Source organism: Myotis davidii, unplaced genomic scaffold (assembly GCF_000327345.1).
Source record: "Myotis davidii unplaced genomic scaffold, ASM32734v1 scaffold46, whole genome shotgun sequence".
Lineage (NCBI taxonomy): Eukaryota > Metazoa > Chordata > Mammalia > Chiroptera > Vespertilionidae > Myotis > Myotis davidii.
The window spans coordinates 3,807,564-3,821,448 of NW_006383006.1; the positions used below are offsets into that span (position 1 = coordinate 3,807,564).

Here is a 13,885-nt window from a genome sequence, read left to right on the forward strand (position 1 = left end):
TATATAAACCAGTATTCATATTCTGACTAGATTTTTCATTTCCTGTTAGCATCTATTGTGTTTATCATCTGGACAACCATGAAGTTCAGGATAGTGACTTGTCAATCGGTGAGTTATAAATACATGCATTTATGAATAGTGTACTATTTCATAAGCAGATAGCCATGTTGATGACAATGGTAAGGTTCACACCCTACAAGAAATTAGGGCTAGGACTCTACCCTGAGTGTTAGAATGCTTCTCTTCTCCTATGTATTCTATATTACTATGGCTTTTGGTATGGTAGGATTTTTTGTTTTGTTTTAGGGGCGGGGGATCTAATTATCCCAATGGTGGGGAAAATTTTTATAAGTGATAAACCACAGTCTGTCATAACCCAGTCTTATCTTAACTAAAAATTCTCAAGAAATTCAGAATCCTAAACATTAAGTGTATATGAAGAATGCTAATCTGAGTAGAAGTCATGCTCCTAAGATCTGAGTACAAAGATTGTGGCCAATTTCTTTGGCAGTGCAAGGCTCCATTTTGGTAAAAATAAATAAATTAATATGAAAATTATAAAAAGTAGCAATCTAATAAAAACCCTTCCCCAAAGATTCTCAGAGCTCTAATGAAGCACTCACAAGTGCTCTACAGTTGGTGCCTTTTTATTCTTTGTATTTTTTAAATATGTTTTTATTGATTTTTAGAGAGAGTAAGGGAAGTGGATAGATAGAAACATCGATGAGAAACATCATCGATTGGCTGCCTCCTGCACGCCCCCCACCGGGGTTCAAGTCCGCAACCCCGGCGTGTGCCTTGACCAGGAATCAAACTGGTGACCTCCTGGTTCCTGGGTCAACACTCAACTGCCGAGCCATACCAGCAGGGCTGGTTGGTGCCTTATGTACTGATTGATTTTAGAGAGAGGGGAACATCAATTTGTTGTTCCATTTATTTATTTATGCATTTATTGGTTGATTCTTGTATGTGCCCTGACTGGGAATTGAGCCTGCAACCTTAGCTAGCTAGTTGGTGCCTTTTTTCTAACAATAGTAAATACTACAAGGGAAGAAACTATGTTTCTTCACTTTTGTATTCCACTCACTTAGCACAGTGCCTAGCACATAGCAGGGTCTTAGTAAATGTAAGTTGAATTAATAAATAAGTGATCCTTGTTCTATGCCATAGGGCTTCCGAGCAAAGGGATAAGATAATGTAATACGTGTTATATTTTTTTTCTCTTCGGTAGGATTGGCGGGAGCTGTGGGTGGACGATGCCATCTGGCGGTTGCTGTTCTCCATGATCCTCTTTGTCATTATGGTTCTCTGGCGACCATCTGCAAACAACCAGAGGTTCTTGGACATTTCTTATTTACGCTGCTAACCATTGAATGACGGTGTTATCAAATAAGGGTGGTGCAGTGGGTGTCAGTGTCAGGGTCATGTCATATAATGGAAGTAGGAGCACTCACTGGGCCAGACTGGAATCAGAAGAATTAAGTTCCTGTCTCAGCTCTTCTATTAATTTGCATTGTGATTTTTGGCATGCTGCCTCTTTTCACCAATCGGAGCTTTAATTTCCTCTTTGTATCATGTGGGGGAATTGAACCAATTGATCTGAGGTCCTTTTCATTTCTGACAACTGATAATAGATGTATTTGAATGGGAAAATAAGGAAGGTAGATAGATTTGACACTGGTAATGAGAGTTGTGCCTGCCTAATGTTCAGAAGGAAAGAACAGTTTCTATAGTCAGTAGCCTAGCCCACTTTGTAACAATAGAGAGGGTAAATGAAAACTTACGTGAATGACTGTAATTAAAAATCCATGTGTGAATTTGCTTTGTCCATCTATAGGCAAATCTCAATTATTTAGGAATTGGCTTTAATTTTGTGACTCTATGCCTTTATTTCCCTTCTTCCCTCCCCCCCCCCCCCTTTTGTGCGTGTAGACAGTTAAAAGTGTAGATTACGCAACTGTACCACCAAGGAAGGAAAAGGATTGAGATGCTATAACTAACCAGCTAATTTTGTAATTAGACATACCAGTAAAATATACAGAAAGAAAACAAATGACATTCTTTTATCCCAGGAAAATAGTCTTGTCTTTTCACACTGTACTCTTAATATTTGTGTTCCTTGAAAAAAGTTGAAAAGGAATGGTGTGAAAGAAAATACTGTTCAGAAAGAGCCTAGACATCCTGGTGACCATCCTTTACATTGATCTATTCCTCTGTTCACATGCTAGCTATATCTATGGATGGGGTGGGCAAAAGTAGGTTAATAGTTATAAAAAAAAAAGTTTACTTTTTATTTATTTTTTTATTGATTTGGGGGAAAGAGAGAGAGAGAGAGAGAGAGAGAGAGAGAGAGAGAGAGAGATTGATGTGAGAAACATCGATTGGTTGCTTCCTGTACACACCCTGACCTGGGGTCAAACCCACAACCTAGAGATGTGCCCTGACTAGGAATTGAACCCATGACCTTTTGGTGCATGGGACATCACTCCAACTGAATCATACTGGCCAAGGCACAGTTTATTCTTGTATTATTATTTATTAACTAGAGACCTGGTGCACGAATTCATGCACGGGTAGGGTCGGGCCGGGCTGGCGGGATGGAGGGGCTGCGGGTGATTGGCCAGCTGGCCCCACCCCCATGTGTTGGGGCCGATCGGGGCCTGGATCAGGCTGGTTGACTGTTACAGTGCACGTCATAGCCACAGGCTGTTCTGGTTGTTCTGGTTGCTGGGCTTTTATATATATACTAGAGGCCTGGTGCACGACATTCGTGCACTGGGGGGGGGGGCAGGATTCCCTCAACCCGGCCTGCACTCTCTCGCAGTTTGGGACACCTTGGGGGATGTCTGCCTGCTGGCTTAGGCTCGCTCCCCATGGAGCCAGGTGTGAGCCTGGCTCAGGGCTTCTGGCTGAGTGGGGGAGCATATTGACCACCAGGGAATAGCTCCTGCATTGAGCGTCTGCCCCCTGCTGGTAAGTGTGCATCATAGTGACCAGTCATTCCCCAATCAGTCAGTTTGCTTATTAGCCTTTTATTATACAGGATAGATATTATAACTGTAAACCTACTTTTCCCCACCCCTGTATAAAATTAGTCCCTTCAGTCATTAAAAGATTTTTTGCTTTACCTCTCCTCTTCCTTTCTGTCTTATCTTTTTAAAAATATTGTGCCTACTCCCTATAACTCCAATGTTACCAGCCTAATGTGATGTGTCCTTCCACATTTTACTCGTTTAAATGTGGGCTCTTCTTTTACTCAGTAGTGGAAATGCCTTTCCAAGACAACTGCTTTAAATTAAACTTAATTATTTTCATGGATGGCATAATTTTACACGGTACAGATGTAGTACAGTTAATTAACTCATTTCTGTATTGATGGGCATTTGGACTATTTCCATTTGGGGTGACCACCTGTATGTTTAGAAGGACTTAAGGGACTCAGTATTTTCTTGTATTTAGAACAGAGTGTTTTTTTTTTTTACAGCAAAATGATGTGATCAGTAAGGGAAAAAGACACAAGTGTAGTCTAGAAAAATTCATATTTTCTTTCCTTTCTCTGAGGAAGTATATCAAATGTGCTCTTTTCCTCAGCAACAAAAAGTGCAGTAGCAGTGTTTCTGTTCAGGGAAGCCCATTAGAGACTCAGCACTCAGGTTTTTATTGGGACTTGACACATAAGCACCCTCTGCTTAATATATACCAAAATTCCAGGTTCCCAGAAGGTAAGCAAAGCTTATTATAGGTTGAATTATAGAGGTAACCTATGCACAGTGATCCACCCTTACCTAGTTAGGAAACAGGTCCAGTGCCAGGTTTTCAGATAGCAGCCATGGGCATCCAGGTAAGTAGGCTCTCTAAAGGCCTGCTTTGTTACCTCTTAGGCATAGGGGTCATTAAAAATAGGAATAAGGTACAGTGATGTTTTAAATACCCTTGTACATCAATTCTTAAACACTTCAGTATTCCTTTGCCTAAATTTTTCTCCATCACACTTATAACTATTAACTGTACCCAGAGTTTATTGGTTAACTTTAAACTTTTTAATGGTGTTCTTGGTTATAGAAAAACTTGAAACTAGGGAGTCAAATTTATCAGTTTTTCCCCTTAGGGATTGTATATTTTGTGTCTTAAGACATTCTTTCCTAGCTTGAGGTGAAGTCATAGTTATTTTATAATTTTTTACAAATTTCATAATTGAGATTCCATTTATCAAGAATTATTGGATTATAGGTTTTCTGTTCTCTTCAGTTGCTCTGATCCTGCATAAGTAGCACACTTAAGTAGTATCTGGAGGGCCTACCATGCTCCTTCAATCTCCTTTTTTTAAATGTCCTTTGCTATTGGATCTTTTGCTCCTCAATAAAAATATACCTTGATTGTTTAATTCTAGGCAAACCTTGTTGGATTTTTATTGGAATTTAATTGAATTAATGGATTAATTAGGGAAATCTTTTTAATCCATCTTTGATTATGGTATATGTCCATATTTTTTTTAGTTTTTTCAATGCTTCAGTTACGTTTTATAATTTTATTTAAATGTTTTTGAAAGTTTTTATGGCTCGAAGATACATACTTTAAAAATAATACATATGACTTTCCCGAATATGTCGGAAGCTTTGGGCTTTTGTATATTTATCATATCCATCCACCCTCTTACATTACCTTGTTAGTGCTGATAATTTTTAGGTTTTCTCGGTAGATTGGTTATTAGCTAAACTAATGATAATGTTATTTCTTTCCAAATAATCTTGCTTCATTTCTGATTTTTGTGTTGGCTAGGCTATTGAATTGAGGCAGTGAGAGTGAGACTCCTCATCTTATCACTTTAAAATAAGTGCTTCCAGGTCATCATTAACTTTGATATCTATTTGTTAGTTAACCTTTAACTTGTTACAGGTATTCCCTATTATTCCCAGTTTATAGAGTTTTCTCTTTTAATCACAGAAGGGAGATTTAACCCCTTCCCCAACAATTTTTTTGTTAAAAACGTTTCTTTTTCAGACTAATTTTTTTATTTTGGTTCTATATAGTATTTTTGATGCTGGTTATGAAAACAGTTTGTAACTCGTCTTCCTATAAACCATATTTTTTTACCATATTTTCTTAGTATACTCGTCGACGACTGAAAAAGAACATTTTGTGAAAACGTGTATACACGTTTCTGCCGGGGAAGGGGTTAAAGACAAGGTAAATGAAAGTAACAGGCAATAGTAAGTACAGAGCAAGTTCAAAGATAAAGCATTCTAGGAATGACCTGTCTGCTGAGTCTCTTGGAAACTGTAGGAAAGATATCTGAGATGTATCTGATTAGGCCTTCATCTTCCCACTTCCACACTTGGAAACAGATTTTAAATTACCTGAAACACACAAGATCAGAACTTCCATCTCAACTACCTCATTGAAGGCTGAGATTTTAAATTACATGAGAATTTACTTACCTCTGGATGATACATATGCTTATAAATGAACATTTTTTAAATGCTTTCTGTGTGTCAGATATTACTTTAAGTACTTTTTAAAGTGACTTACTTACTTTTCAAAGAACACCTCTGAGTAATGTTCTGTTATCCCCATTTACAGATGGGGAAACGGGAGGTGCACAGAGAGAATAAAGAATAAGTAACTTGATTAAAGTCATGGGTAGCATGTAGCTGAGCCTGCATTTATACACTGAGTGGCCACGTTTTTATGACCACCCCATCAGTACTTCATTTACACTTCCAAAAATACTGATATTGAAAACTTCCTAAGCAAATACTCTCAAGGTTTTATTATTATTATTATTTACATAACTAATTCACTTCATTGTACTGATGGGGTGGTCATAATAATCTGGCCGGTCATAATAATCTGGCCACTCAGTGTAAATATGGTACTGTCCTGCTTCTCCCTTGCTAATACAGGCTTTCTGATGGGGAAGAATTATCTTATTATTCAGTTAACTGATTTTATGATTTTATGTAATTGGGAGCTTCAATAATCAGTCCTGTAAAATACAGATACTGGAGCAACTGTTGTAGTTTTCTCATTTTTTTCCTTATGTTCTACCTTTGTTCTCTCAGGTTTGCCTTTTCACCTTTGTCTGAGGAAGAAGAAGAGGATGAACAAAAGGAACCCATGCTGAAAGAAAGCTTTGGTAGTGATAAAATTTACCTTTTATTTGTGCTTTAAATATTCTTTTCTGGTTTTTAGAAATAGAGTAAAGTTGACCCTGAACAACATGGGGGTTAGAGGTGCTGATTCCCTATGCAATTGAAAATTCATGTGTAACTTTTGACTCCCCAAAAACTTTAATACTAATAGCCTACTGTTGACTGGAAGGAAGCCTTACTGATAACATAAAGTCATTTAATACATATTTTATATATTACATGTATTAAATGCTAGTCTTACAATAAAGGAAGCTAGAGAAAAGACAGTATTATTAAAAACATAGGAAAAAAATACATTTACTGTGTTTATTGAAAAAATTTTACATATAAGTGAACCCACACAGTTCAAACATGCTTACATTTTGAGTATCAAAATCAAAATAATTTGATGTAATTACATTGTTTACTATTTTACAGCTGTGTGTGGGTGAAGTTAGGGAGAAGCAAAAATAAGGGCATGAATCTTAAGATGAAGCTATGGTAAATTCTGTAAATAATTGGTTATTAAGTGTTCAGTTAACTTACCAGAGATGAGCTGAAAATTTGGCTTTGAATTTCCCAGCATAAATGTAAAGATAGAGAAGCATCTATTGCATAATTCCAGGTCAGTAAGCTTAAAATAAAGTTCTGAATTCATTTTTGTGATCATTGCTAGATATTGACATAATTAGCCAATCTCCTTTTTTTTCCTTCTACAGAAGGGATGAAAATGAGAAGTACCAAACAAGAACCAAATGGAAATAGTAAAGTAAACAAATCAGTAAGTGTGACTTCTTTTCTTTCCTCTGCCCTGCCCTCCAGCCTGTGGTGGAGCGCAGCAGTATGTGCAGGCCTTAATGACTTTCTTCACCTGGGCTGTACTTAAGCTTGCTTTATAAATTTTTTAACGTCTATTACATTTACTTTTTTTTTTTAAATCCTCATCTGAGGATATTTTTTTCATTGCTTTTTAGAGAGAGAGGAAGGGAGGGAGAGGGGGAGAGAGAAAGAGAAACATAAACATTGATGTGAGAGAGACACACAGACTGGTTGCCTCCCACACACGCTGTGGGGGGTGTACCCGCAACCCAGGTACATGCCCTTGACAGGGAATTGAACTGGTGACCTTTCATTGTGTGGGGTGATGCTCTGACCTCTGAGCCACACAATTACACAACCAGGGCTGGGGATTGAGCGTGCAATGGAGGTACGTGCCTTTGGCCAGAATTGAACCCGGGACCCTTCAGTCTGCTGGCCGACACTCTGTCCACTGAGCCAAACTGGCTAGGGCAGATTTTCATTTTTTAGAACTGCATTTACTCTACATTAAGGACTTTATCTCATTTTTAAGAAGCAAAGCTTACATGAAATGAAAGCTAGATTTAGACCCTTGGGCAGAAATCATTTAAGGATATAGAACATCATTTTACATTTTGGTGATACAGTTTTTAAGTTATTTGACTTTACTGTTAGCAGTCCCATTTGTTATGTCACTATACTACTTCAGAGTAACCAAAGATTAAATTTAAAGATTTTGAGACCTTTAGATTCTTGTCTAAGATGTATTATTTTATGCTAACAACTGGTACTTGTATGTTCCCAGCAGGAAGATGATTTGAAGTGGGTAGAAGAAAATGTCCCTTCTTCTGTGACAGATGTGTAAGTTTTTGAATCATTACTAAAAGAATCCTATTTCACAGGTAGTACTGAGGACCAGGGCACACTAATGAGAATGTTTGTAGTTAACTTTTCAAAAGAATAATTAAAAACATTAAAAAGATGTTTAAGAATAAAGATAGGAATGATATATGTACAAACAAAAGTAATTGAGATTATTCAGTCAGATGACATTTTGTTTAGAAAGTTTAAGGTATAGATGTTTCCAAAATCAGTGGGATAATCCTTTTGGAATATTTTTTTTCTTTTTTTACTTTTTCATAAAGATTACCATTTACATTCAATATTATTTTGTACTAGTTTCAGGTGTACAGCACAGTGGTTAGACAATCATACTTCACAAAGTGCTTCTCTCCATATTTCTAGTACCCACCTGGCACTGTACATAGTTATTACAATATTATTGACTATATTCCCTATGCTGTACTTTATACTGTGACTATTTTTTAACTACCAATTTGTACTTCTTAATCTCTTCATCTTTTTTACCCATTCCCTCAACCTCCCTCAGTCTGTTCCTGTATCTATGAATCTGTTTCAATTTTGTTTGTTTATTTATTTTTGGAATTTTTGACTTCTTTTCTATAGCTATAATTTCATTTTTTAAAAACATTTTTTTGTTTATTTTTTAATGTATTTTTATTGATTTCAGAGAGGAAGGGAGAGGGAGAGAGAGATAGAAACATCAATGATGAAAGAGAATCATTGATCAGCTGCCTCTTGCACACTCTGCACTGGGGATTGAGCCTGCAATCCGGGCATGTGCCCAGACTGGGAATCGAACTGTGACCTCCTGGTTCATAGGTCAGTGCTCAACCACTGAGCCACGCTGGCTGGGTATAGCTATAATTTTATTAAAAATTGGTTCTATTACAATACAGAACGTGTTTTTGTTTTTTAATACAATTTTAGTAATTTTGATTCTTGTTTTTTATTTGTTCCCCCCCAAATAGCCATTAATAAGATACAAATATTATATACTTAACAAAAAAAATGCTTTATATTGCATTCATTATTCCATTGTCCTTTTTGAACCACATTTGGCTTTATTTTACATTATTCTATTTGGTGTTTTTCTCTCTGCAGAGCACTTCCAGCCCTTCTTGATTCAGACGAGGTTAGTAATCAAATCATGTGCAAAAAAATATGGGTCTAGTGACTTTATAGGGAGTCATAAGTTCTTTGTTCAGGGAGATTTTATTTGACTCAGTAAGAGTATCATTGAAAAGGATGAGAACAGAAATACTAACATTAGAACTCAAATATTCAGGAGGGTTTACTTTCTGTATATGTCCTCCTTTTCCAAAGTTTTATGGTCAGACTTGAGGATGTCTTTAATTTGGGTAGCAAACAACCATACTGTCCCACTTTCTACTTCCTTTGTCTTTAAGAAATCCAGTTTTAACCCTTACATAATCTAGGAAAAAATAATAAAAGGACTGAGAAAGGAATATCATAGACCAAAGCAACATATAAGTTATTTTAAGTTACCTATTATTCATTATTGTCTATGCAACTATCTCCTTCATATATTAAGGATTATAATTAGTACCTCTGATGTTTATTTTTTAAAATATATTTTCATTAATTTCAGAAAGGAAGGGAGAGGGAGAGATAGAAACATCAATGATAAGAGAGAATCATTGATCAGCTGCCTCCTGCACACTCCCTACAAGGGATGGAGCCTGCAACCTGGGCATGTGCACTGACTGGGAATCGAACCGTGACCTCCTGGTTAATAGGTCCATGCTCAACTACTGAGCCATACCAGCTGGGCTTATGTTGATTTTTAATCTTAATATGCTTCCATACAGTTCATCTGAAAGGCTTCACAATAATTGCCTGAGTTAATGGGAACTAGTTCTGGACATGTTCTCAATATTGGGTTAGAGTCTTTTGGTTTCAGAAAGCCTTTTGAGCACACCAAAAAATTATGGTCAAGAACAAATAAAATGACCATCTTAACGAGTCTCAAATGCAAAGTATTAACTATATTTGCATTCTTGGGCAACAAATCTCTAGAACTTTTTATCAATGTAATTTTAGTGAGTATAATTTCTTTATAAGGATATACCATAGTTTGTACAATTCTTTATTTTTGAACACTTAATTTTTTCTAGTATTTTATTATCATTTGAGTGTTGCATTAGAAATTCTTGTGACTAAATCTTTGCCTGCATCCCTGACTATTTCTAATTCAGTTAAATTCCTGAATTAGAGGAGGTACACATTTTTATTAAAGCTTAATCTTAAGTAAATTGTTGTTTTATCATCTTATTTGACTCTAAAACACGCAATTCCTTTTAATTTGTGGTTTGATGTACAGAGGCCTAGAGATTTTGATTTGGTTAATCTTGTGTGGGGCCTGGACATGTCTATCTTTCAAAATCTTAATAAATGATTAGGAATCATCTCTCCTAAGTATTTAATGAACATAAACAAGTACTTGCAGGATTGCCTGTGTGCCTCATCTATATAGAAGATATTTGGAATGTAGGCCATTTAAATTAATGTATTTTGAACAAACCTTTTTATTTTTTTTCTCTAGGAACGAATGATCACACACTTTGAAAGATCCAAAATGGAGTAAAGAGTGGGAAGATGTGCAGTTGAAGATGCTAGTATCTGGGAAGAAATCATCTTCTGTCAATCCTCTGCACTGCTCCATGGATTAAAGGAGGCAATGACATCCTGATCTGTTCCTGATCTTTGTGCTTTGGAGCTGGCGAGAGGTGTCAGGACTAGAACATCTTATTGAATGATGTTCATAGGATGAAAAAATTCTGCAAGTTTCTTATTTACAACATTGATGCCCCATTCCCTCCCACACCCTCACATGGATGTTGATGCAACTTATGTGTGTTCTTCCTGAACCTTCTATGATGTTTAAATTGTTTAATCTGTCAAACTAAAAAGTTCAACATCTTTTAAAAAAATGTGACATCACCACCATAACATGTAATCTCCAGGAGCAACTGCCTGTGATTTTTATTTATTTAGGGAGTTACATAGGTGATGGGGAAATTGTTAATTATCTTTCCATTTCCTGGGAAGCCAAGGTTACATCTTGAAGAGGTAGTTTTGAGGAAAAAAAGTCCTTATGACTTGAGCCATGGTTCTACCAATAATTAAAAGAAAGAAAGAAAAAAAAGAGCGAGGGAGAGAAAGAAACTGTTACAGTGTAATTCAGATAATTTTAAAAAGCAAAATCAAGTGCAATTTTGTTTACAAATGGTATATATTAAAGATTTTTCTATTTCAGATGTACTTTAGAGAAAAATATTAGCTTAACTCTTTTGACATCTGCTATTGTGACACATCCCATTGCTGGCAATGTGGTGCACACTCCAGAACTTTTAACTACTGTTTTGTAAGCCTCAAGGCAACATTGCAGACTCCAGACATTGCTTTGTTTGCCTTCATTCGCTGGGTGTTGCACTAGATGCAGAGAGGCACGCCATCTAAGTGCTTGTGAATGAGCACCCTGTTAAAAACTCTAATCCTTCAGAAGCAGGAGCTAATACAAAGGAAACAGGTCCTTCTGGTTTAAGTTTTGCTGCATGAAGTAGTATGGAGACCCTGGACTGCTGCTCATTCTTTGGGGTAAACGGTTCTTGTTTCTGGTGTTGGTTTAGAGACTGTTTATAAGAGACATCACAAGGTGATGGGATTCATTTGAAGCACTCTATTTCTGTTCTAATGGTTTTGTCTACTTTTGCCTTCCAAGAGTTTTGTTCTACATAGAAAGTTCATGCCGTTTTTTAATATAAAAAATTTTAACAAAATTAATGTGTGTTTTCTGTGTCTTTTTTTTTTTTTTTTACTTTATCTAAAACCCTTCTTTCTCCCAAACTCTCATGGGAATTTTCCTTCCATGATTTTTATTCTATATCGCCTTCCTATCTGTTGAAACCAATAACCACATTACCACAATCTTCACTAAGTAATACTATAGTAAAAGTGTTTACATTTATGTAACATTTCTCTACAGCTGTTTGTGATGTGTGTGTGCGTGTTTTTAAAATATATTTTTATTGATTTCAGAGGAGGGAGAGGGGAGAGAGATAGAAACATCAGTGATGCCCTAGCTGGCTGGGCTCAGTGGATAGAGCGTCAGCCTGCGGACTGAAGGGTCCGGGGTTCGATTCCGGCCAAGGGCACATGCCTGGGTTGCGGGCTCGATCGCCAGTAGGGACTGTGCAGGAGGCAGCCGATCAATGATTCTCTCATCGTTGATGTTTCTATCTCTCTCTCCTCTCTTCCTCTGTGAATCAATAAAGAAATATATTTAAAAAAAAAAATCAGTGATGAGAGAGTCACTGATTGGCTGTCTCCTGCACACCCCCTACTGGGGATTGAATCCGAAACCCAGGCATTTGCCCTTGACCAGAATTAAACCCGGGACCCTTCAGTCCACAGGCTGGCATTCTATCCGCTGAGCCAAATTGGCTAGGGCTGTGTTTTTGTGTGTGTGTGTTTTTTTAAAATCACTAAGGCAATACCTCTAAGGAACCATATGAGAAATTGAGTATATTCTTAGATTAACCCATTACAAAGGGCTGATATAATTGTCATATGCTTCTGTTCTTCCATACTAAAACTTAGCAAGTGAATCATAGTCATAATAGGATAGTTGGTCAAATGTTTTTTGAGGCTGGTTAGATGCCGGCTTGAGACCAGGAAAAACCCCCCACAAAACTATTGTGTTAAGCAGTTTATAGATGTAGCCTGGGACCTGATAATTCTTTTTCTATGGCTGCTTATGTGATTGTATATAATGTGTCATTTTTTAAAGAAGGCTTTCAGAAGGAATTTATAGTATTACGCTGACCTGTTATCTTATAGTTTGCATTGTTTATTTTAGTCTTAGCCCTTGGTCCTGGAACTACAGGCATTATTAGGCTTCCTTCCAGTAGAGCAGCTGGCGATGCTAAATTTTCAAGGAGTTCAGTTTCTATGGTAAAAATCAGACAACATACGGTTTGTTGAGCATTTTTTTTTGTTTCTTACTACTTGAAAATATTTGATTATCAGAAATAGCATTTGATAAAGATCAGACAGTATTCCTAATTTTACAATTTAGAAACTGAGATTGTGTAAAATTAAAATGACCAGGCCATCTTTAACTCATCATAGACTCACCCTTTTTTTCTTTTACATTTTTGCTTTAAACCAAATGCTTAATTTTATGACATACCTGCTGTTTTATTTGTTGTAAATTGCTAGATACTGGTCATTGCAGTGCTTCTCAAACTTTCAAGTGCATGGGCTCACCTTGGGCATCTATTAGACTACTGGGCACCCCCTCCTCCATCCTGCCACTCTTCAGAGTTTCTGATTGAGTAGGGCGGGAATGAAGCCTGAGACTTTGCATTTCTAACAAGTTCCCAAAAGCTGCCAGTCTAGGGACCACCCTTGGAGAACCACTTGCTTGGAACACCTTTAAAATGTAAGGGTAAGGCTGTGATTATAATGCTAATACTAAAACTATCATTTATTGAGTCAAGCATTGCTAAGAGCTCACAGCGCTAGGTAGGTACATAAAGTCATCGTTTTGCACATTAAGGAAATTTAAGTCCTTGGGAGATTAAATCTTTTAAATGTCACAGCCAGTTTCCTAAATGGCAGATCTCCGTCCCAGGTCTGACGCCAAAGCCCGAATTCTATACTTCCTAATCCTATACTTGCACCACCACGCTATACTTCCTAACACAGTTCTAAGATTCCATCATTTCCCCCCCCTTTTTAAGCCCATGGCTACTCCATAATGGAGAAGCTCTAGGCTAGGGTGAAAGGGGAACCCAAGCATTGGTGCTTTCCTTGAAGGTGATTTAAGAGCTCGGGCGGAAGGGGCGGGCTCCGCCTGCGGAAGGGGTGGGCTTAGGCCAGCCGGAAGTCCGGTGTTGGTGATGGCTCTGTTGCTGAAAGGCCTGTAGTTGAGGGTCTCCGGCCAGGTTCTGCTCGGCCCTTTCCTCAGCGCGGTTCTGCTCCCGGCCCGGCCCGGCCCGGCCCGGCCCTCTCAGAGTGAGACTGTCCCGGCGACTCTGCTCGCCGCCATGCACGACGCCTTCGAGCCG

At 37.5% G+C, this 13,885-nt stretch overlaps 1 protein-coding gene across 7 annotated transcripts in view; it reads left to right on the plus strand.

Moving 5' to 3' along the window:
• TMEM87A (transmembrane protein 87A) overlaps positions 1-11,597 on the plus strand; it is a 47,795-nt gene extending 36,198 nt beyond the window's left edge. For 3 of the 7 annotated variants that reach the window (XM_006778057.2, XM_006778056.2, XM_015557550.1), the window contains 7 exons: positions 50-108; positions 1,232-1,335; positions 6,063-6,136; positions 6,851-6,912; positions 7,735-7,790; positions 8,895-8,925; positions 10,357-10,947. In XM_006778057.2, the coding sequence (XP_006778120.1) occupies positions 50-108; positions 1,232-1,335; positions 6,063-6,136; positions 6,851-6,912; positions 7,735-7,790; positions 8,895-8,925; positions 10,357-10,398 (428 nt within the window). In that variant the 3' untranslated portion in view covers positions 10,399-10,947. Of the gene's footprint in view, positions 1-49; positions 109-1,231; positions 1,336-6,062; positions 6,137-6,850; positions 6,913-7,734; positions 7,791-8,894; positions 8,926-10,356 lie in introns of all 7 variants that reach the window. The other 4 variants (XM_006778058.2, XM_006778061.2, XM_015557549.1 and 1 more) reach the window with 2 other exon arrangements.
• Positions 11,598-13,885: the final 2,288 nt, after the last annotated feature.